Raw genomic sequence first — 22,541 nt, forward strand, 5'->3', positions numbered from 1 at the left:
TGAAGGCACAGATCTCCTGTGGCTATGTTGATGTTATTCTTTATTCTGCAGAGCTATCTAAGCTGGTGAACCCTCTGCCTCTCAGGACTACATGCTGGTCCCACAGCACCTTTCACTATGCTGGGCCACATTAGGGCTCCAGATATCCACAATGGAGATGTGGGGGAGGGACTATAGGAACCATTGCTCTTTGGCTTTCCTGCTGTCTTCTCAGGGTCAGTTCACCAGCAGAGTGCCTGACTGCCCTCCTACTCTCAGGTACACAAGGCTTTATTTACTCTTGTGGGCTCAATGGCATTGGCCAAGAGCCAACAGAGTAGGTGTGCACAGCAGGGGGTGCCTTCTCCTGTGACCCTGTGAGTGCCTTATGGAAACTTGGGGACTGAGGTCTGGGCTGGTTTGTGACACTTCTGTGTAGATGAAAGTTTCTGTCCTGCCCAGCCCTGCAGCAGTTCAGTCCTAAATAAACACACACAGAGGCTTATAGCATGAACTGTTTGGCTTATTGCTCAGGCAATATCTTACCTATGTTTAGCCTTGTGGCTGGTGCCTTTTCTCAGTAAGGCATTCTCATCTTGCTTCCTCTGCATCTGGCTGGGAACTGACTGTCTCTGCCTTTCCTTTCCCCAGAATTCTCCTAGCCGGGTATCCCTGCCTATACTTCCTGCCTGGCTACTTGTCCCATCAGCATTGTATTAAACCAATATGAGTGACAAATCTTTACAGTGAAGGAGAGCATTATCCCACATCAGTTCTGCTTTGGAAAGTAAATTCCAAGTGAACCTGGTTTCTGCAGGGGTGATAGTGGGGCAGTCAGGGAAGCCAAGTCCTGGGAGGGAAATTTAAGGGTGCCTGGAAGCTACTTGTGGCCATGGCTAAGCATGGTTGACTCCGATTGTGAGGGGCCCTTCCAAAGTGGCTCTTGTCACTTCCTTTTCTGGTGTCTAGGCCTAACACACAGAAGTCAACCTTAATTAGGCCATGGGTGTGGCTTTCAGTCAGCCTCACCTCCCACCATTCCTGAGGCTGTTTTGCATTGGTCTGTGACTCTAGAGTCTTGGCCCAGTAGCAGCTGTGGTTTCTTTGTGCAAGATGACCTAATACAGAGTGATGCTGCAGACAGAGGCAGCACAGGGAGGCTCCCACAGGCTGCACGGGGATTCGCTGGGAATCCTGCCACAGACCTTAGGGAGCACAGCCACCAAAATGGACTGGCCTCTGGGAGGTCCAAGAATCCTGGCAGGTCCTTAAGCATCCTGGTTTCTGGGGCCAGAGCAGCTTCCACTCATTTTAGTTTAGTTTAACCTGGAGCTCTACCAGGCTTTTTGGGTTGTCCGTGGCAATGTCAGAGGCTCCATTACTCCTGCTTGCTACTGGCCCTCATTTGAGATCTGCAGGTTTTTAGGCACAGGGCTATCACTGCCACTGCTGTCAGTGGCTCCAGAGGCAGGGGATGGGGGGAGGGGGCTGAGCACACATGGAGGTCAGGGAAGCTTTCAGATATGGACACAGAGCAGTTTGAGAAGGGAACAAAGGGGATAGAGCATAGAGAAGGACCAGAAATACCCTACACTGGGGTGAGGCAGTGTCAAAGAAGTGAAGCTTCAGGGTCATCTGGGGATGGCCTTGGATAGCTGCAAGGATTTTAAGTGTTGTATCACACTCACACACACACACACACACCCCACAGTTTCAGGGTGATAGGCCCAGCAGCAGGAATCCTGGTCTGGGGGGATGTAGGCTCTATCCAGTGCTGTCTGGCATCCTATGTGAGTTGGAGCCGTGATGGCTGTATACGTGTGCATGCAGACGTGTAACTTGCAGGTCATAGTCAGAAAGCGTGGAGCACTTATCTTCTGTCTTTATTTCATCTCTTTTCTCAGCATCACCTCTGACTCTCTGGGACCTGCCCTTATGAGAGTCAGTAGCCCGGGGCACTGATGAGCTGGCCACACACTGAACATAGCCATGTCCTTACTGTGCTTGTGAGACTGACACAAGAGTGATCTCAAGGACCACTGAGGACACAGCCAGTGGCAAGGTCACCGAGCTTGGACAATCAGCCTAGGGTAGGGGAAGCTTCACTTAGCAGTTTCATCCCAGTGTTTTTGATTGTGGTCAACCTGATTGCAGGGGAGGGGCCTGTCTCCATCTAAGGATCTCTAGGCCTAATGCGAGGCCCACAGCACATGATCATCAGAGGCCTTGGCCTCCTGGCTCCTCTGGTCACGAGGGGTAGAACTGTCTGAGCAGCTCCTTCTTATTCACCTTGCCCATCTGGTTCCGTGGGATTTCCTCCACCAACAGGAGCTCCGAGGGCACAGCATAGGGTGCCAGGACACTTCTGCAGAGACAAGCACAGTCTGAGATGACTCTGCCCCACCCAGCAGCCATTGTGAGCTCACACCCTGACTCTGTTGGGTAGCACAGGATGGCCACCTTGCCCTTTGGAGGGAAGGACTGTCCTCTTCCCTCTGGCTTCAATGCCTGCAAAGTAGGGTTGGAGGCAGCAGAATGACTGGACATGGACACATGAGAGGAAGAAACCAGGGAAGTAGGCAGCAGCGAGGTCCCCTGCTCTGCTCATCCAGCCTGTTCTCCCAGGCCTGGAGGGAACTGACCACAGGCTTGCCTACTGCCATTCTCTCCAAAGGTGACTCTGACACAGTAGAGTAGCTCCTGTAGGTGACAAGCATGGTTAAGTGCAGAAGTAGCTTTTGGGCCACCACCACAATATAATCAGATGGGAGCCTTTTTTTTTTTTTTTTTTTTTTTTTTTTTTTTTTGGTAGGAAAAAGCTGCAGTCCTGATCAGAGTCTCAGATGTCACTGAGGTAGGTTTGTACTCCAAAGACCACATGGGCCAGCCACGGGTGACTGCAGATGTTCTGTTCTGGTACAGGGACAACCCAACCAGAAATGGTGTGTGAGGCCTGGAGTAGCATCCTAGCCTGCCCCCAAGTTCCACTGACCAGAGGCAATTGATCTTGGCTTTACCCACGGCTGTAAGGGACACATCCAGGATTTCACATGCTTTTTTAACTTCAGATGCAATTTTCAGACTTTAGGCTACTCATGGCCCTCTATGTCACACAGTGCTCCTATCTGAACCCCGCCAGGTCTTATGCTACAAACCTGCAGATGCTGATAACTCTGAAGTGAGTGTTTTGGTCATCTGCAGTGAGTGCTCAGGTCCCCAGCAGAGATTGGTGCCCTGTGACACTTGGGCCTTGTTCCTCTGCCTACTGTGGCACTGTGTCCCCAGGTCTGGTTGGACTGGCTTTGCTCTCTATGACTTTTGGGGACCCCACATGAGATTCCAGGTCTCCCAGGGGCCCATCTTGCCGATACGTGGCTTTTGGTCCTGTTCTACTTCCTGGCGCCCCCATCTTTCTCCTTTTGTCCCGTTAAGTTTGCCTGGCCTGTGTACTTCTGTGTAGAAACTGGGCAGCTTTTTACAGAGAGGCCCGGTGTACAGTGTAACGCGGGGACTGTGCACAAACCTCCACAATGGGCTGAAGTGGCCAGCTGGCACCCAGTACCAGACACAGCACCCGTTAGTGCCCAGATGAACTGTATGTCTGGGTGGGACTGGAAAGAGCTGGTAGGGGGCGCTTGTTCCTGAACACAGGAGGAAATAAATGCCCCCCAGTCTTTGTGGGTGGCCCAGAGCCCCTTCCCCAGCACAGGAATGTCTCTTCTCTGGTACTGCTGAGAATTCCTGCAAGTGCACTGGGATCAAGAAATGTGTTCTCTGTGTCGTCTGAAACAACCACACGGCTTTTACTCTGTAAACACAGCACGCCACATGGATGGAGCTTCCAATGTTTAACCTCACATTTCTGGTATGAATGCCACACGATCATGATGTGTTGGCTCTTTTGTGAATAGGACCTAATTTCCAGCGTTTGGTTAGGCATTTTGTGTCTGTCTGACAGGAAGCTGGTCTGGGTTTCTTGTCTGGCTTTGGTAGCAGGGTCGTGGGTCCCATGAAGTCAGCTGGGAGTGTCCCTCCCCACTGGAATGGACTTGTACGCACTTCGTGGAGTGTCTCCTGAGGTGCTCAGTGTCATCTGCTCCCAGAGCCCTGTGGGCCTGGCATTTGCTTGCTGGTAAAGTTTTTAGCTGAGGATTCAACTTCACAGACACAGCTTTTCAGCCTCTGGCTTTTGGGTCAGTTCTGGTACTCATGTCACTGGTACTACCAGCTACAAGGACACACTCAGGCTATGTGGCACCTCCTGAAGAACACTGGGCTTCTGTGAGGTTGCTCCTCTGTGGATAACAGCGACACCTGGGCTTTCTCTGCTTCTTCCTGAATCTCCCTTTCTCATCTCATAGCTCACACTGGCCTTGAACTTGCTATGTAGCCAAGACTGGGTGGAATGCTTGATAATCCCACATTTGTCACCTAAGTGTTTAAATCGCAGGCATGTGCCAGTGCCAGCTTTCCCTTTCAATCAATATGGAGAAATTTGGTGCTTTCTTTGTTAGCTTCCCCTCCAGACACTGTCTCATTCTGGAACTTCCGGCGAGCACTCTTGTCTCTCTTTCCCACCTTGGCTCTGCCCATATATCTCTATCTTCATGACAATGTCCTGTTCTACACGGCTACATCTCCCAGGATGCTCCAAACCTCATCCCCCCCCCCCATAGAGTCTTCTTATACCCACCATGTGCCTGATTACCCAATCACAGAGACAGGCCCTGAGGGGAAGCATTCAGAGTGTGGATGCCGCACACTTGCGCCGTGGACACAGGCCATGGCCTAAGGAATCTAGGCCAGTGTAGGACCTCTACCCAACTCCTGTGGCTCTCAAGAAAGTAATTGTTTAATCAAAGCAGCGACCGGCCAAGCAGACTGTTGCCTCTGCTAAGCTATAGAGCTCCAACTGTGATTTTGCAAATCCAGGGGAATCGGTAATTGCCCAGCTGTGCGGCCCCTGATGAAACAAGGATTCCTGCTGTTTGTGAAGTCTTGTTGGACAGCCAAAAATAGTCTTACGCTGAGAAGAAGGCAAGGGGGTGGGGGCAGGGGGAGACAGCAGAAAGGAGAGAACGTCTCAGATTTAAGAGAAGGAACTCAGAGCTATCCTCATGGGCCACAGTGGAAGCTCAACATGGCTAGCTCTGCTGTGGAGGTTCCGGTGAGTCCCCTCTGTCCTGTGGATCCCAGGAGGACATCAGAATCCACCAGGGGGCTGAGATGAGAGAAACTAGAGTCTAACACAAAGACTGAAGAGTGTGTGTGTGTGGGGGGAAAGCCAGTATGTTGTTGTCAGTGGCATAAAATGTTAACCCCAGCTCTCGGGAGGCAGAGGCAAGCGGAGCTCTGAGTTCGAGGCCAGTCTGGTCTACAGAGTGAGTTCCAGGACAGCCAGGACTATTACACAGAAAAAGCTTGTCTCAAAAACCAAAAACGAGACAAACAAGTACAGGTGAAAGGATGGAAAAATACCCAACCCTGGGTCTAAGGAGGTCTACAGGCACAGTCCACAGGCACCGAGAGCTGGAGGGACACCAGGCTTTGAAGGCCCCACAGAAAGGGTGAGGCAACAAGGCCACCCTCAGGGCAGGAACAGAAAAGGATGCTGGGCCCAGGCCATTCTGTGGCAGACTGTGCAAGTCTGGCAGGGTAGGCAGAGGCTGGTGCTCTACTCCGCACTGGACTAGCCAGGCACTTTCCTGGGGTCCTCAGCCTCACAGTGCTCTGGAGTTTATCTGTAAGTTGAGAAACACACATCTCTGCCTCACACTACTGCTGACTCCCAACCCAGCTTGCAGGTGGGGGCCCTTCCTGTTCCCAGGTTTGCACTTAATGAGGAAAAGACCCACAGCTGTTCAAGTGCCACCTTGCAGACCTTTCCAGCCCTCCTACCATTTCCAAAACCCAGAATGGTCAACCCCCACTCCCCAGCTTCTAGACAGGCCCTTTCCATCCTCCCAATTCCAAGATAGTCCCTTAGATACCCAGAACCCAGGACAGTCCCTTTAGCCCTACCTGGCCCATTCCTTGAGATCCCTGTGGGACAGTGAGTGTCCTTCTTGGAGGGCCACCACAGCTGTGACCCGCTGGCCCCATGTCATATCTGGAACTCCAATCACAGCCACATCTGAAGATGGAAGAACAGGTTGAAGACAACTAGGATGACAACTATAGCCTGAATGTGTGGGTGACGCCAGGCCGTTGACTGCAGTGCCTAAGCGCCTGGAGCAAGGCCTGTGGGGATGACCCTCATGGGAGTGGAGAAGCATCTCTAGGGGCTCAGCTTGCTCTTGCTTGATTGGCAGAGCAGGGGTGCATTCTGCAGGCCACTCTGGTGTAGCAGGCAGCAGCCTGGGCTTGCCATCAGGATCCTGTGTTCTGAAGGCCAGGGAAGGATCATGGACACATTTCACAGCATGGCTACTAGCAGGTGGAAGAGGGTCTTTAAGAGCCAAAGTGTCATAGAGTAGAAAAGGTGGCATTGTGTCTTGAGGGCAGTGCTCTACTAAACCCCAGGTCACCATTCCCTCACCTGTGATGCTGGGGTGGGCCAGCAGATGCCGCTCAATCTCCAGGGCGCTGACTTTATAGCCTCCAGTCTTGATGATGTCCACTGATGTACGCCCTCGGATCCAGTACCTATCATCCTTGAACACAGCAGTGTCCCCTAGAAAAGGAGGTTCTGTGATGGTTTTGGACAGTCTGAGACTATCCGGTCACAGGAGACCTTGGTGTTCCTGATCATCACCCACAAGAGTCCTAAGTGGCCACACGCATATGTGTGAGTCCAGCTATCTCCAATGTCCAGGCCCACTTCCTGTGGAGGCTGGTCTTAACAGCAAGTGTCCCTCTCCATTCTCTATCCCGGTGACACTGGCGCTCTGCCCCACAGTCATCAGTGGGGAGTGGATCCCACAAGAATCCATGGCATGCTAGGAACCTACTGGGTCTCTGGAGTCTACGTAAGTATCCTGAGCTCGTAAGCCAGTGTGGCCATGTTTGTGTCAGAGCAATCAGCGACAGTGTGCAGCATTTTCAAAGTACAGCAGCAAACAGTTTGCTGCCTCTGACCCTGACTTAGGATGAACGGCACCAGGAAAGCACAAGCCTTAACCCCAACACAATCCATGCACATGGATACCTGCAGGGCACCCTCAGTGTCCTACTCCTGTCCACACACTCTGTCATTTTCAGCTCCTTCCCAGTGGGGTTGCCCCCTGTGATGACCGTCCTCCTGCTCTCCTGCACTTGATCTCCGTCATCCCCAAAGAGCTGCAGTGCCTTTCTCCCCAAGCAAAGTAACTAACTGCTCCACTCGCTCCTTTCACCTGGAGCCTAGGCCCAGGGAGCTTGTTACACCACACAGGAACACTGGCAGTGCCAGGAGCAGGGACCAGGCCAGAGCACAGGGCTGTATTTCCAGCCGAAGCTCCCTCCTGCACAGTGTGTGGGGGAGGTGTTTGTGTCTGCACATTAGTGCGTGTGCATGTCCATGCACACACATTTGCATGATTATGACTGTGTGTAGGCATGCAGATGTCAGCGGCAGCTCTGACAGCAGCGGTGTCTGTTCACACGCTCCCTGCACTCCCTGTGGGTTATTAGCTGGAATAAATCATAAATATTTCATTATACATCAGGCAGTCCGACATGGGAAGGCACCATCCATCACCTCACTACTCCCTGGGACTTGCAGTGCAGGGCGCACTCCAGTCTATCAAACAAGATGGATGGGTGGCCTGGGCGAGCCCAGGGCTTATTTATGGTAGAGAGGGAAGGCTGGCCCCTGGAGCAAGGACTGGCACTGGGCAGTTCTCTTTCCCATGTGGCAGCTCTGTGTGTAGCAGGTGGCAGAAGAACTGGATAGATAGCCTCAGCTTAGACTAGGATAGCCCATTGGGCAGGTACTGACTGAAGGGGAAGGGCCCAGATGTGGGCTATAGGGACCCTATCCTGTTGTAGCTCTGGGTCCAACTGTGTCCCCTCAGACTGGAAAGCTCAGTCTTCCACTGGCTTTCCCTAACCTGTAGGCATCAGGTTGCTCAATCCTCACAGCGATGTGGCAGCCTGGCACGAGGGCCCCAGTGAGAAGCTTGCAGATGCTGCTCCCCATGGGCCTCCACTTTAAGATGTAGCACAGCAGAGCCACTACCCTGCCCTTCACGTGACCTCTCCTTTCGGTCTTAAAAGAGGTGCCATGCAGCTCACTTGCAAAGCTCCCACCCTCTCTGTGCAGTTCCAAAGTATGACTCTTCTGGGTGCCCTGTGTTGTTACACTTTGATCTGGTGAGAGTCCTTAGGAGAAAGAATTCCGTATACACCCGGTGGTGGGGGTGGCTACACCTTTAATCCCAGCATCTTGGGAGGCAGAGACAGGCAGATCTCTGTGAGTTTGAGGTCAGCCTGGTCTATAGTATGAATTCCAGGACATCCAGGGCTCCAAAGAGAAACCCTGTCTCGAAAGGAAAAAAACAAAAAACAAAAAACAAAAACAAAAAAACAAACTCTGCACACACCAGTTTCTGATTTGAGGCTGTGTTCCCATGCTGCTCTTTCTGGAGAAAAGAAATCTGGGCATTTCTGGGCACAGTCTGTTCTCAAGGTGGACTCAATGCTTCACACTGCCAGTGCTTGAGGACTGGCTCTTGCTTGTGATAAACAGGATCACACATGGGGAAGTCAGGGCAATTGCTCCTCAGGGAGGACATGCTATGGATCAGAGGGGAGAGCACGTGACTAGTTCTCTATGTGAAGGCTGGAGTGATGATGAGTGCCAGTGTCTGTCTACCTTAGTGTTCCCTCTGTGTCTGGAAGTTGCCTATGTCAGCGGCTTTACTGGGAGGATGGAGTTTAAAATCAAGTTTCTGGGGTGCCTGAATTGGCCTTCTGCTATGATTGGTGACTACCTTGTCATCAGAGATACTCTATCTAGTAACTGATGGAAGCAGACACAAAGATCCACAGACAAGCACTGGGCTGAGCTCTGGGAGTCTTGCTGAAGAAAGGGAGGAGGGATTGTATGAGCCAGGGAGGTCATGACAGGGAACCCAAAGAGACAGCTGACCTGAGCTTGTGGGAGCCCATGGACTCTGGACCTGTACAGTTAGGGAGCCTGCATGGGACCAACCTAAGCCCTCTGTATGTATATGCCAGTTGTATAGTTTGGTCTCGTTGTAAGGCTACTAGCAGTGAGATCAGGATATGTCTATAAAAATGGAGGCCACACGCAGGTGTTCCCTCTGCCCAATGCCATGCTGCTTACAGCTCAGGATTTCCCACAGTCCAGAGGGTCTCAACATCAGTGGGCACTCACAGTTCTGACAATGCTGACTAAAGAGTCTGAGCTTCTGGGGGTGAGCTTGGCTTTGGTCAACCTTGGCCATGGAGATGCCTACATCTCTAGCTGGTGCCTATGGCCAGATGACAGCCAGGCTGAGAAAGCCCCAGACCCCTACAGTGCTCTGATCAAGAGCATTGCCAGCCCAGGCCTCCATTTCTACTCCAATGACTGGATTCCATTCTGCTGAACAGGCATGTTCACTGCAGTCTGATGCAGGGCAAAGAGCCTAGGTCTCCCATCAACACCCCAACCAGAGCAGGGGCCATGCCTTTTGCATTGTGGTACTGTGGTAGCTCCATGGCTCCAGCCATGCTTTTGCTCTCTCTGGGCCACCTGGTGCCCTTGGCCTTCAGAGGCTTGAAGGACCAGCAGAGTCAGCCGATGTTCGAGTCTTGTAGACTGTATGAAATTACGAGCTGTAAGCATGGCATCAGGCAGAGGGAAAACCCAGGTGTGGCCTCCAAGGTATCCACAGAGTAGCTTTTGTGGACAGATCATAAGCTTAGGATAGCCAAGCCAAGGTTGAAGGTAAGTGGTAACCACAGTCTTGATTCTTACCTCCATCCTCCCAGTAATGCTGCTGACACAGGACCTTCCAGCCACAGAGGAGACACTAAGTATCCATGTTCTCACAAATCCTAGGTTTTAGAATTTACAGAGTGCATGGGAGTGTACAGGAGGTGATCTTGATGAGGGTGTTCCCCAGTGGAGACAGAAGCAGCACCTGGTTATTCCCACCGCCAGCCAGCCACACCATTGCTTTTGTTCCAGGGCACCATGCGGGTCTTTACTCCACAAACGGCTGAGCATCAGTGGCTCCACATAAGAACTGCTTGGGATGTGCCCTGGGGTCTCACTGTGTTGGGTCCTAGGTTGTCCCCAGGGTCCAAAGGGAGGTAACTACTACCTTGGCTTCTTCTCATGGGTGGCAGTATAGAAGGGTATTGCCTCCAGAAAAGAGCATGGTGCTGCTCAGGATACCCATGAGGTAGAGTAGTAGGTGGCCACACCCTTTTCAGGCCACCAGGTTTCTGGGAGGGAGGGAATGCTGCCATCAGAAGAAGGCTGTACTTAGGGCTAGCATGGCAGAGGGAGGCTAAGCAGACTGGCATGGGGCTGCCTCAGTGGCTGAGCTGTTTATACCAGGGTATTAGGGTGCTGTGAGCCTGGCACATCCTGGTCATTCTGTGTCTGACAGCTGTTCCTTACCCTGTTTGTGCCCTGGGGCAGAAGGCTTCCTGTTATCTCAGAAGAAAGCTCAGGTCCCTCTCAGGGTCTTGAGGTCCTGCCAGGAGACTGCCAGCTGGGATCTCCTGCACAGTCCTCCTCAAGCTGCTCATGGGCGCTGTGTTCCTTCCTCCTGGCAGTAGTGTGCCTTTGCCCTCCATTCCCCCCTTGTCCTCTCTCCCACTAGTACATTCATAGGAAATCTCCTGGATGTCAGAGTCTCAAGCAGCCTCCTGCTGTTTTACAGTCTTGAGCCAATCCCTTAGAATTTCACCTAATTTCTGATTTTGGGTCTCTTAGTGTGGGGCCATTTTGGCCCCTCCAGATTATCCTGGCACAACCACCATCACTAAGGGCCAAATTAAATAATTACTAATTAAGTTATTAATCAAAGATGGGGCGGCCAGGGCAAGCAGGCACAGAAGCAGCTCCAGGCACCTGAGGCTGCTGGGCTGGGAGTTAAAGACAGACTCTTCATTTTGAAAAGCACATCAAACAAGTTAAGTAACTCTCACTTTTTATAACAACGTATTTGTCAGAATGCATTGATCTGGATATAGCCTCCTGCCAATGTGTCTCCTTGGTCTGACCTGATGTGTGCATCGAGGGAATTTTGTTCCGACAGAAACAGCATGCAATCAATAAAATCTTATTACATGGATTTATGCACTGCTTTCAAACCCAGTGCTAGTTCATGTCTCTGCCTTCAACTGTAATTGAAAATAAATCTGTGATACTTGGATTTCAGTTTCTGGATGCAAGGATGGAGTAGGAGGCAGTGCCTTCCCTGAGGGGCCTTGCCAGGGAAGCAACTTCTTGTGGTCAGTTCATTCTCTGGCTACAGACCCTACAAACAATAGCACAGCATCCACCCGGTGGGGGGCTGCTAGTCTGGCACGATGCCAGGCATCCACAGGCAGCTGCAGAGTGGCATCCTACACTTGGGCTTCTGGTTCTAAAAGCTTTGGGGACCCAGGACTACCGGTCCTGTGGCTGCTCTGTCACATCTGCCACAGTTTTGTCTCCTAGAAGCTTCAATCCCACCTGGACCTCTCTTGGGTGGCAAAGGAGGTGGCTGAGACAGGGAAGGGGAGAGAGATCATGACCTTGGCAGAGGGCATGTCTATGGCAGAGGGGAGCCAGCTGTCACTGGCACCAAAGCAGAAACCCTCTGAGACCTGAGCCTGGAGACAGAATCTAGGGAGATAGCAGGAAGAGCAAGAAATAAAAGCAAAACAGATGCAATAACTCCCCAGGATCCTAAACTTCACCAAAACTCGCCGGGGACAGTGGCAGGGCAGATACAGCTAGGAAACACTCAAACAAAATCAGCAATAGTTTATCTGTTTGATTTTAAAGGCATAAATCTTAAAATAGGGAGAAAGCAGAAGAATTTATATTTAAGAAGTTGAACGCCAAAAAGGCAGGTGATCAAGAATTGTAGAGCCTGGCAGGAGCACCATGTGGCAAAGGAAAAAAAATGCAAAGAGTATACTTATCATGGACAAAAGAGCAGGGCCTCAAGAAGGAACTATAGGTTTCTGAGACCTACGGACCCTGGTCTCTCCACAAGCAGGCAGCATCCACCAGCCTGAGCTTACCAGGGCAAATACTGCATGTGGCCTAAACAGGCTGTGGGTACCATCTTTGGGAGTAGGGTCAAGCAGAGTATGGCAGAGTTTAAGTTACCAAGTGGCAATACCAGCTTATCTGGGAATGGGGTCACATCCCAGAATCCATCAGCAAGGCTTGGAGAAGAGGATGGGAAGGGGTAGTGGTTTGTTTCCACAGTAACAATATCCTGGAGTCTTGAGACTTTTGAGCTATGGTTGGGCTGGCTGGACTGGGAGAGTCTAATCCATAGATAGGCACATAACTCAGATTTACAAAAGCTTGTAACGCCTACCTAGAGTTCACAGCTCATTGAGCAGGAACAAACCAGGGATAGGTTCTCAGTACTATAGCACTCTGGAACCAGGCTGATGAGGCCACCTTTCTGTGGTCCCTGGCCTGTTTGGTTCACTACTGCACCTGAGGCCAGGGACTTGCCATTAGGGACAAAGCACATACGTGCAGGATGACCTCCTTTTTCTTGTTTCCACCAGCCAGGAAGGTATTGGTATTTTTTCATCCTCCCAGGTGACAGTCACACAGCAAGGCAAGAGCGGGAAGCTCAACCGTCAGAAATGATGACCCGTATAAGCCACCACTGACTGTGGTGGCACTGAGCAGTTTAAGAGTCTATGGTAAGACTATTAGGGCTTGATCAATCAACAATTGATTTAAAAACTTAAAGTACTCCAATACATCGATGATAGCCTCTAGAGGTTGCCCCGGGGAAGCCACTCAGCAGAGCTAAGAAGACTTTACAGCAAGCAGCACACGGTACTAACCTTAACCAAACATGCAACTAGCCTCATAGCAGACTTGGCACACAGAGAGCAGACCAGGAAATGGGGCTTTCTGCCCAGATGGCAGTGCAGATGGGGGTAGTCACTTCCTTGCCTGGCCGTCCTGGCCAACACTGGGTATGTGGTGGGTAATGGACAATGTCACCATCAGGGGGTGGCCTCTTCTACGCTAAGCTCTGGCATCTGCATGTCCCAGGTTCCCATGGAAATCCACGACAGGGGTAGTAGCACAGCCTGTCTAGAGGATTCCAACCCCCAAGACACCCAGTGCCTCTGGGGCTTTGTTAACTCAGGCCATCCCTGCTGGTGCCTTGCTCTCCTGACAGGCACACTAGTATGGTCTGCCCACCATGTACAATTACTATGGTGCATGAAGGCAAGGTTGGCTCCTAGCCCAGGTCTTGGCTGATCGCAATCCTGCAGGCAAACAAACAGCCTCTGCCCATCGCAGAGGGGATTCACAGACCCTGACTCACAGCACCACCATTCCTATGGAGGACATGGTTACATCTGAAAACCATCTAAATCATGCGTTCAAGACATTTTGCAGCCCGGCCCTCCAAAAACACACGATGATCTAGTATAGATCAACATGGATGGGCAAGACCCCCAAAGCTAGCCACATACAACAGACAACAGCAGGGCCCCAACAGCTGGGCACACCTGGAAGCAGGGTACAAAGTCTGAAGGTGGGACGTCTGTACACGGAAGGCCCTTTTTGGAAGAGCAAATGCATTTATCTTTTCCTCCTGGTGACTTTCCTCAGATCAGGGGACTGTTCTCTAAGCCCCCCCCCCCCAGCTGGTGCCCTCCTTGCTGGTTTATTAGTAACTGTACATGCTACCTGTGCATATTAATGACACTGATTCACAGCTCCTAAGATTGTACCCACTCTGCTGTGGGATCTCACCTCGCTCTTTAGCTTTGGTGATCCTCAGCCAATACCAGAAGAGTTGCTGTTTCCTCCTGTCACCCACCACCAACATTCTAACTCCAGACTCTAGGCTCACCGGTTACTGCCTGCCTGGGTCTCCTGCTCCAAAATCACCAGGGCAGGAGGTAGGCCATACGTTCCAAACAGTTTTGTTGGAAGTCACAGAGTTAGGAGGACCAATTTTGGCAGCAAGGGAAGCCTCTGCTCCTTCCTGAGTAGCCACCAACCTTGAGTTCCTCTGCACATTCTCTGGGGGAAGAATAATTGCAGAAACTGGGGTGGAGAAGGTAGGAACGTTAGGGATCAGGTGAGTGACCCCTCCTCTCGTTTACCCAAAGGATGACCTGGGAGAGGCTGTGGATGAGACCCTTCCCAAGAGCCTGGGACAGTTTTCTCCAGTTTATGCCATAATCCGAGTGGCAGGAGGGACAGCTAGGGAAAGGGTTAAGTTTAATTTATCCTGATTTCTACTTAATATCATGCTCTCCCCGTAGGAGCGGCAGCTGCGAGCTGATTGCACGCTCTCATTATGCAGTCTGTATCGCTAATGGCCTGTGACAAAGGCTTGCCAGCTCCCGGCCTTACCCCCGAGAGCCAATTAAACACACACACTCCCTTCCTGTTTGCAGCACGTTACAATGAAATTAAACTGAATTTCAAAATCGTTTTCTCCTGAAGACATCTCTTTACAATAATTAATGCATGCTATTCCTTTTCAGCAGAAAGGCCCACCCGGAGTGCTCACTGTCCACGTGGCTCCTGCTGCACCCCAGGGCTCCACGAGTCCCAACATCAGTAAAACCTATAGAACTTGCTCCCCGTGTTTTTAAAGGGAAGAAGACAGCTTTTAAATCCAAATCTAAACATAGGAAGGTGACCACAAAGCAAGTTGGGATTCCCACAGGGATTATTCAGAAGGCTGTTGGAGGGGCCTGTTAAAAGCAGGATTCACTCAAAAGCAGGGTTCTCTACATACTGCATTGGAGGAGGTTTGTTTCCTCCAGATGCTGACATTAACCAGGATGTTTACAGAGGAGCACTGGGGAGTTGTGTGTTATATGTGTACCACTTCCCACCACTGACCTACCCATATAATCATGTCAGGTTTCTCAGCCCTGAGCGAGTGACTCCTGGAAGGTGGTGGGCAGGCCCAGGAGCTCCACTGTGGACCTTGAACACTCATTGGAGGTGTTGGATAGATGCTTCCACCCATCTAGAGTATATTGGCCATTTTTTAGCTGGGACAACACATGCTTTCAGAGCCACTAGACTGAGGGACACATTTGACAAACTTATAGATTGCCTCCTTACCTACAAACCTCCCTCTCCCAGATGAGCCACAGTACCCACTCAGGGCACATGGCCCCACAAGGCTTTGCTTCCTAAAAGAGCACAAGTGAAATCACCTCTGTCACAATGGCCAGGATGTCACACAAAAACGTTAGACATACAGAAGGGCAGAAAGGAAAAACTACCAGAGCCTTGACACCTGATGTCAGTAACTCCAGTGATACTGATGAACTTCCAGATTAAAATATACTAGCAGATAGGCACACTGCCCTCAGGACATGGCTTTCTCACAGGTGAGGAGGGGTCTCAGGAGAACTAACACACAGGCGGGAAATTACAGTATATGCTGTGTGTCTCCCAGCCACTGTATTCACCCATGAGCCCCACAGGTCACACAGAGGAGACCAAATTGGGATATGCAAATTAATAACCAAAGCAAACCAAACCATGGTAAGTGAAACTGCTTCTGACCCCAAGGTGGGGAGGGGAGATTTTCAGCAGGAGTGTGGCTGTGTGGATGGACAGGAGAAGTTGTACCCAAGAGGAAGAGGAGGTCCTGACCTCAGGGGCAGTAGGACCTAATTATGTAGCATCAGCAAGGCTGTGGCAATGTGACCAGCTAGCAGAGGTACGGTGTAGGAGCCAGGTCTTGGGGACAAGGGCTCCAGAATCCTTGTAAGGACAGTGGGCCTTCAGACCTTCTTTCTAGAGGCTGTCAAAATAGCAGCCTCCAAACAGCCTCTGCCTTCAGTGGGAGGTTCTAGAATACACAAGCTAAGAAGCACCCAACAAAGAGCAGACCCTCTTCAACCGCAGTCCCCTCTGCCACTTCAGAGCTTGGTCCTACCTGTTTTGAACCAGCCATCTGAAGTGAAAGCAGTTTTAGTTTCTTCTGGCTTATCCCAGTATTCTCGAAATACAGAGGGTCCCCTAACCAGCAGCTCTCCTTCCTTTTCCTCGAAACCTGGGGTCACCTGCAGAAGGTAGAAGGGGCACCCAGGTAAGACTACGGCAACAGTGGGGACCTACTGCTCCTCTCTCCCACTACTGACCCAGGTAAGTGGCCTCCACCTATACCAGGGACCAATTTTTTCTTTGATAATATTTTTTTATTTAAATTTGCAACAAGCCTGTTTTACATGTCAATCCCAGTTCCCTCATCCTCCCCGAGACCAAATGTTTTTGAAATTAGACAGTTGGAAATCTCTGAAAATCACAGCCGTCAGTGGGTGGACTTTGATCATGCCCAAGCCTAGGGCTCCTCCTCTAACCGTGGCCTGGAGCCCAGGGTGGAGGTCAGTGTCTGCCCGCTCTCAAAAACAGTTCCTGAATCCCACTTCTGTGTACTTCTTAGAAGTTGTGAAACATTTGCCAGCACTACCCAAGCAGCACACCAGCAGCACATTGGGTAGCAACAGTTTTTGTTCAGAGTAAGCAGCCAAGGGAATTCCTAGATGCTAAGTAGAATGTGTGGCCACCCTGGTACTGTCATGGACCCTGTGTGTCTTTACCATGGAGCCTCTGTGGTCATGATGTAATGCTTGAAGCCAGTGGTGAGATTGAGGCTGCTACCTAACATGTCCACTAATCTATACTTCTCATTGTTGTCAGAGTATGATCCTTCAACCTTTCTATTTCTTGAGACGGGGTCTTGTTTGGTAGTACAGGCTGGCCTAGAACTCATGAAGTGTTCAGACTAGCTGCAAACTGTTGGATGAAGGAGCCTGCTGCCAAACCTGACGACTTAAGTTTGATCCTGGAAACCCACATTATAGGAGATAACCAACTCTCACAAGTTGTCTTCTGACCTCTACACATATGCTGTGTAACATACAAGGGCACTCAGACACCAAACACACACACACACACACACACACACACACACACACGCCCACTTTTCCTGCTTCTATGGGACATAATAAGGCAAATCCTAATTAGAGAAGTAGGACAAGGAAAAATAAATAAAATTTTGAAAAGGAGAAATAAAAGGGCTCCTATTTGCAAAAGACATGGTGGCGTATGTGAAAATTCCCATCATATTACAAAATCAAATTAAGCAATGATCTTGAACTAGTGAATGTATTCAGCCTGGGTATTAAAGGATATGAGTACACTCACCCAAAGTTAGTTGTATTTCTACAACTAGAGACCAGCACTCGCAACCCTGTGTTGCAAAATAGAAGATAAAAAGAAGAGGAAAGATAAGGACCATTGGAGTATGTCTATGTCTAACAGATCATATACAGCACCTGTTTGCTGAAAACGGCACACACAAAGGTAGGTCAGAGCTACATAAATGGAAGGACAAGCCATGTTCATGGTTTGGGGCTTAATAATTGTTAATATTCCCCTCACTGATTTGCAGGTGCAATATCATTACAATTAAGAACCCAAAAAGGCTTTCTGCAGATATAGGCAAGCTAGTTCTAAGACTGAGGGGCTGGGAAGATGGCTCAGTGGAGAAGCCCTTGCCATGCAAATGTGATGACTGGAGTCTGGATCTCCAGGGCCCATGCAAAAGCCAGATGTAGTTGTGTGCATCTGTTATCCAAGCATGCAGCAAGATGAGAGGTGGAGACTGGAGGATCCCTACAGGCTTGAAGGCCAGCTGTCTTAGTGTAAACGGTAGTGAACAAGAAGAGACCCTGAAAGACGAAGATGAGGATCAACACCCAAAGTTTTCTTCTGATCTCCACATGCATGCTATGGCATGTGTGCACCCTGTCCACACAAATAAAACATTGGTATGTGCAGGACTGTAGAGATGGATAGAACACTTGCTGAGTAGAACACATGGTGAGTAGGTAGGTCTGGATTTGATCCCCAGCACTGCAAAACTTAAATTTAAAAATTTAACTTTGAAAACAAAGAGTTAAGCTGCTGGAATCACATTACAGTTTTAGGACTTACTATCATGCCAAAGGAATGAAGATGGTATGGTGCACAGTCCACACACTCACTCAAGTATGTGTAACTGACATTCATCAAGGTTGCAAAGGCAAGTTAATGAGGAAAGTGGTTGAGCAGCTGGATAGCCACATATTAAAAAAAAAAAAAAAAATCACATCTTCATATACTAGTCAAGAATGCACCTCACAAAAAACAGATTCAGGCTTTCAGAAGAAAACCTAAGGAACACTCCTGTAGCTCACAGACATGACACCTGAAAGTTTAAGCCATGAAAGAGAGAGAGAAAAAAAAAAAGTAAAGTAGGCTCAATCAAAAATTAAAACTTGGATCCATACAACACAGGAGAATTAAAAGACAAACCACAAAATGGGAGAATTGGCAAATCACGTATTCCAGACAGAACTACTGCAAATATCCTGTTCTGATCTGTAATGATCAGGACAGGCTAAACATCTACTGGAGTCAGACCACACCTGTGCCCAGGTCTTGTTTTCAAATGCTGGTGACAAGCCAGGTAAAATGAAGTAACAACAAAAATATGTCCCTAACACTGAGAAAATAACACTATGAAATGATCTGAAGTACAGAACTGACATTCGAGAGAATACTGCAGACAAGTAAGTGGGTGCCTGTGAGGGCAGGCAGCCCCTTAGCCACTAGAGCTAAGCATGTGCTGGGACTATAGACTACAACACAAGTGCGGGAAGCTGGCAGCGTCTGGAGTAATAGTTGGGCAAATTCCAAACATCATCAAGGGCTGGGAGGCCGTGCAGAACAGATAGGATCTCACATACTGGTGGGAATGGGGAGCTGCACCAGCTCTCTGCAAGTAGCTCCCAAAATGTGCTGTGTGTGAACGATACCCCACTCCCAATCACTTACCTTGGAGAAAGAGATACTTAGTTACAGAAGAAAACTTCAAAATTAACATTCATCAGAACTATTCATCACAACCCAAGCCTGGAAACAACTTGTGTTGGTCAGGTTTTTGATACACTATGTCTGGGAGGAAACACAGCTTGAATGGAGAGCCGGGCAGGGCTGGCTGGGCTGGGTGCTGGAAGGAACCTCACACTGCAGTAGAGGCACTGGCTGCTGCTGCTGTACTCTATCGATGCATTAACCACCTAGCATTATCATTCTGGGCCTCTTCTTCACCCAGGTGTCCTCACTGTATCTGCAGATCTACACATCCCCCCACAATGCCATCAGATTACAGTCACCTGCTGTGTTGTGGTGCCAGGAGCCATCCATGATACCTCTCAGTGGGCAGCCATCTTACCACACCCCATCTTCCTTCCAGATGCTTCCCTAGGGACCCTGCTGAGTTCTAATGACTCAGAGCAGCTCTCCCAGTCACTATGGTTTAGCCAATCTTACTAGTTAATATCAACTGTTTAAAAATCACTGCGTGGTTTCTGTTCAATTGGAACAAAACAATACACACTCTGCTAAGTCGGTAACAGAAGGCACTTCACTCCTGTGGTCAGGAAACCAATCACCATAACCCTACTGTGTGGGACTTTAAGATCTAATGAGTGAGAACTCAAACTTGGTGAAGCCATGTCCCTTCCACAGCCAGGTATACTGTGTCACCCCAAGAGCCGCCTGCCTCACACAGCAGGTCAGTGCCTGGCTCATGTGCTGGGCAGGCAGCAGGGATGGGAACCTTTAATGAGGACATCATCTTGAATCTTAATTTCAGCTTCCATACAATTACAAACAATAGACATGTATTCCCAGGCAAGAAGAAGCATACCAGCTTATTGACCCCAAGATACATCTCTGTCCCCCAACTCTCAACAGGCAGCATTCTGAAACCTGGCTGTTTCTCATCTGCCATGGTAACCTGGATGCTCTGGGCTCCTGAGGATGTATGGTATCGTTCCACTGGCGTCGCACCAGCTTTCATCACAGCATCAGCATCCAAAGACACAGAGCAGAGCCAGGGTTCTTAGGACACTGGGTCCCCACGACTCTCAGCTCAATCCTGCCTGAAGCCCAGCCAAACGTCTCCTCAGTCACCTCAAACAGGTTTACCATGTCCAAGGTCAATAGGGACAGATGCTCAACTGTGCTTGTGTGCTTGTGAGGACATGGGCTGCTGTCTAGTCTCAGTCTACACCCCTGCTATGGCGTCACATAGGTTGTTGGATCTAGTCCTTTTTTTTTTTTGAGAATCTTCCACACTATTTCCATAATGACTAAGAACATAAGAACATACTAACTTACACTCCCACAGTGAGCACAGCTCCCTTACCAGCTGTGTTCTTGTCTTTTTGATAGCTGCTATTCTAACATAGGAGAGTGGCATTTGCTTTGGCTTTCATTTGTATTTCCTTGACAATTAGTGACAGTATTTTCACATATTTTATGACTACATGCATGCCATTGTGATTAATGTCTATTCGGGTTTTTGGCCTCTGTCAATAGGGTTAATCATTTCCTTGCCAGTGGACAGAGTCCCTTCTAGGTTGCAGATATTCGTTCTTATTACGTGCACGGTTCCCAGGCATTTCCCCCCATCTTTCCAGTATCTCTTCACCGTCATTTCACTGGCAGAAGCTTTCAAAGGTAACCCGATGCCAGCAACTGACTTTGGCTTCACCAGCTGTTTCTGAACACTTATCCAGTCATCCGTTTAAACCACTGACAGTAAGTATTCTGTCTTCCAGCACTTTCACAGTTCCTGGTGCTACATTTAAGAATCCTTGACTTGGCTCTGGTTCTTTTGTACAGTCAGGTTTCGTTGGATCTTTGCTTGTTTTTGAGTGAGTATCTCAATAAGTGATCCAGCCCTGCCTTGAACTCACTATGTAGACCGAGGCTGGTCTCAGACTCACGACCCTCTTGCCTAAGACACTTAAGTGCTGTGATAACAGGTGTGTAGCTCCACCCTGGTTCTGATTTTGTTTGTCTGCATGTTTTCTCAACATTTATTGATGACAAATCTTCTTCCTAAAATGTCTTCTTGAAACTTTTTAAAACATATTGATTTCTCGTCTCTGTTCAATTGTGCTGGTTTACATATGCCTCTTCATCCTTCTGGCAGTATCATGTCCCTTCGGTTATAATAGTCCTGTGGTACATTTTGAAGGCTTTGTTCGTTTTGCTAAAGATTGCTTTGGCTATTTGGGATCATTTGTAGTTCTATGCAAATATTAGAATAATATCTACATCTGTGAAGATGTCATTGATATTTGGTAAGGGCCTCATTAACTGTATAAATCATTTTTGTTATCCACTTACATATGAACTTAAAGTTTTATTTTTATTTTATGTGTATGAGGCTTTGTCTGCATGCATGAATGTGTACCACATGTTTGGAGTGTCCTCAGAGGCCAAAAGAGGGTATCAGATCCCCTGGAACTGGAGTTACAGATGGATGTATGGTGGGAGATGTCATTCTGTTTCTCTTACTGGTTAATGAATAAAGTACTGTTGGCCTCTAGGAAAGCAAGATACGTGGGACTAGGAGACAAAGAGGATTCTGGGAGATGTAGTAGAGAGGAGTCAAGATGTAGGACCTGAGAAAAGAGGTCCAGACCCTCTCTCTGTTAGGATCATGTGGAAACACTTAGATTGATAGAAATGAGTTAATACTTAAGACAGAGCTAGCCAATAAGAAAACACTATAACTGGCCAACAGTTTCATAATTAATACAGTGTCTCTGTGCAATATTTGGGGCTGATGTGGCAGCAGGTCCAGGCTGGCGGGAAAGTGCACGTAATAGATGTGAGCTGCCATGTGGGTGCTGTGAACCAAACCCAGGTCCTCTGCAAGAGCAGCATATAGTTCTTAAGAGTTGAGTCACCTCTCCTGCCCTGCTTTTTCATCTCACTGGTGTTTTACAGTTTTGGTGTAGAGAATCTTTACTTCCCTAATCATTCCCAAGTAGTTTATTTTATTGAATGAATGGGTAGACATGGGGAAGCCAAAGTATACCTTGCAGGGGTCAATTCTTACCTTCCACCATATGCTTCCTAGGGATCAAGCTCAGCTTGGCAGCTTTTGCCTTTACCTGCTGAACCATCTTACCGGTGCTAGTTTATAATTTTTAAATAGTATTATATTGGAATTATTTTCTTCATTTTTTCTCCCTATAGATAGCTCTCTATTAGTGTATGGAAATGCTGATTGTGCATCCTGCAACTTTTGACTTTTAGATCTGATAGTGTTTTGGGTTTGTGTATATATAATTTCATGTCACCTGTAAACAGGATTTTATTTTCCCATTTCCGTATAGCAACTTTTATTTCTTGCACCTGATGCTTGAGCCAAATCTAGAACTGTGTTGAACAGTAACAACAAGAAGAAGAACAACAAAATGGTTACCCTTGACATGTTTTAGACTGTGAAGGAAAGGCCTTTAACTTCTGCCCATTCCGGACGATGCTAGCTGCAGTTTGTCATATTGGGACTTTGTGTTGAGGCGTTTTCTTT

At 48.9% G+C, this 22,541-nt stretch overlaps 1 protein-coding gene and 1 non-coding gene across 6 annotated transcripts in view; one reads left to right on the forward strand and one right to left on the reverse strand.

The window, feature by feature from the left end:
* Positions 1 to 1,846: 1,846 nt before the first annotated feature.
* Acsf3 (acyl-CoA synthetase family member 3) overlaps positions 1,847 to 22,541 on the reverse strand; it is a 41,929-nt gene continuing 21,234 nt past the window's right edge. For 3 of the 5 annotated variants that reach the window (XM_051201366.1, XM_051201365.1, XM_051201367.1), the window contains exons 7-10: positions 16,035 to 16,161; positions 6,518 to 6,652; positions 6,001 to 6,112; positions 4,814 to 5,005 (exon numbers count right to left, since the gene is read on the reverse strand). In XM_051201366.1, the coding sequence (XP_051057323.1) occupies positions 4,873 to 5,005; positions 6,001 to 6,112; positions 6,518 to 6,652; positions 16,035 to 16,161 (507 nt within the window). In that variant the 3' untranslated portion in view covers positions 4,814 to 4,872. Of the gene's footprint in view, positions 2,345 to 4,813; positions 5,006 to 5,034; positions 5,201 to 6,000; positions 6,113 to 6,517; positions 6,653 to 16,034; positions 16,162 to 22,541 lie in introns of those variants that run through there. The other 2 variants (XM_051201368.1, XM_051201369.1) reach the window with 2 other exon arrangements.
* LOC127234783 (small nucleolar RNA SNORA72) lies at positions 18,503 to 18,608 on the forward strand. The gene has a single exon (XR_007835604.1). It is a non-coding gene; the product is annotated as a small nucleolar RNA SNORA72 (small nucleolar RNA).

The sequence above is a fragment of the Phodopus roborovskii genome, unplaced genomic scaffold (assembly GCF_943737965.1).
Source record: "Phodopus roborovskii unplaced genomic scaffold, PHOROB, whole genome shotgun sequence".
In the NCBI taxonomy this organism is placed as follows: Eukaryota; Metazoa; Chordata; class Mammalia; order Rodentia; family Cricetidae; genus Phodopus; species Phodopus roborovskii.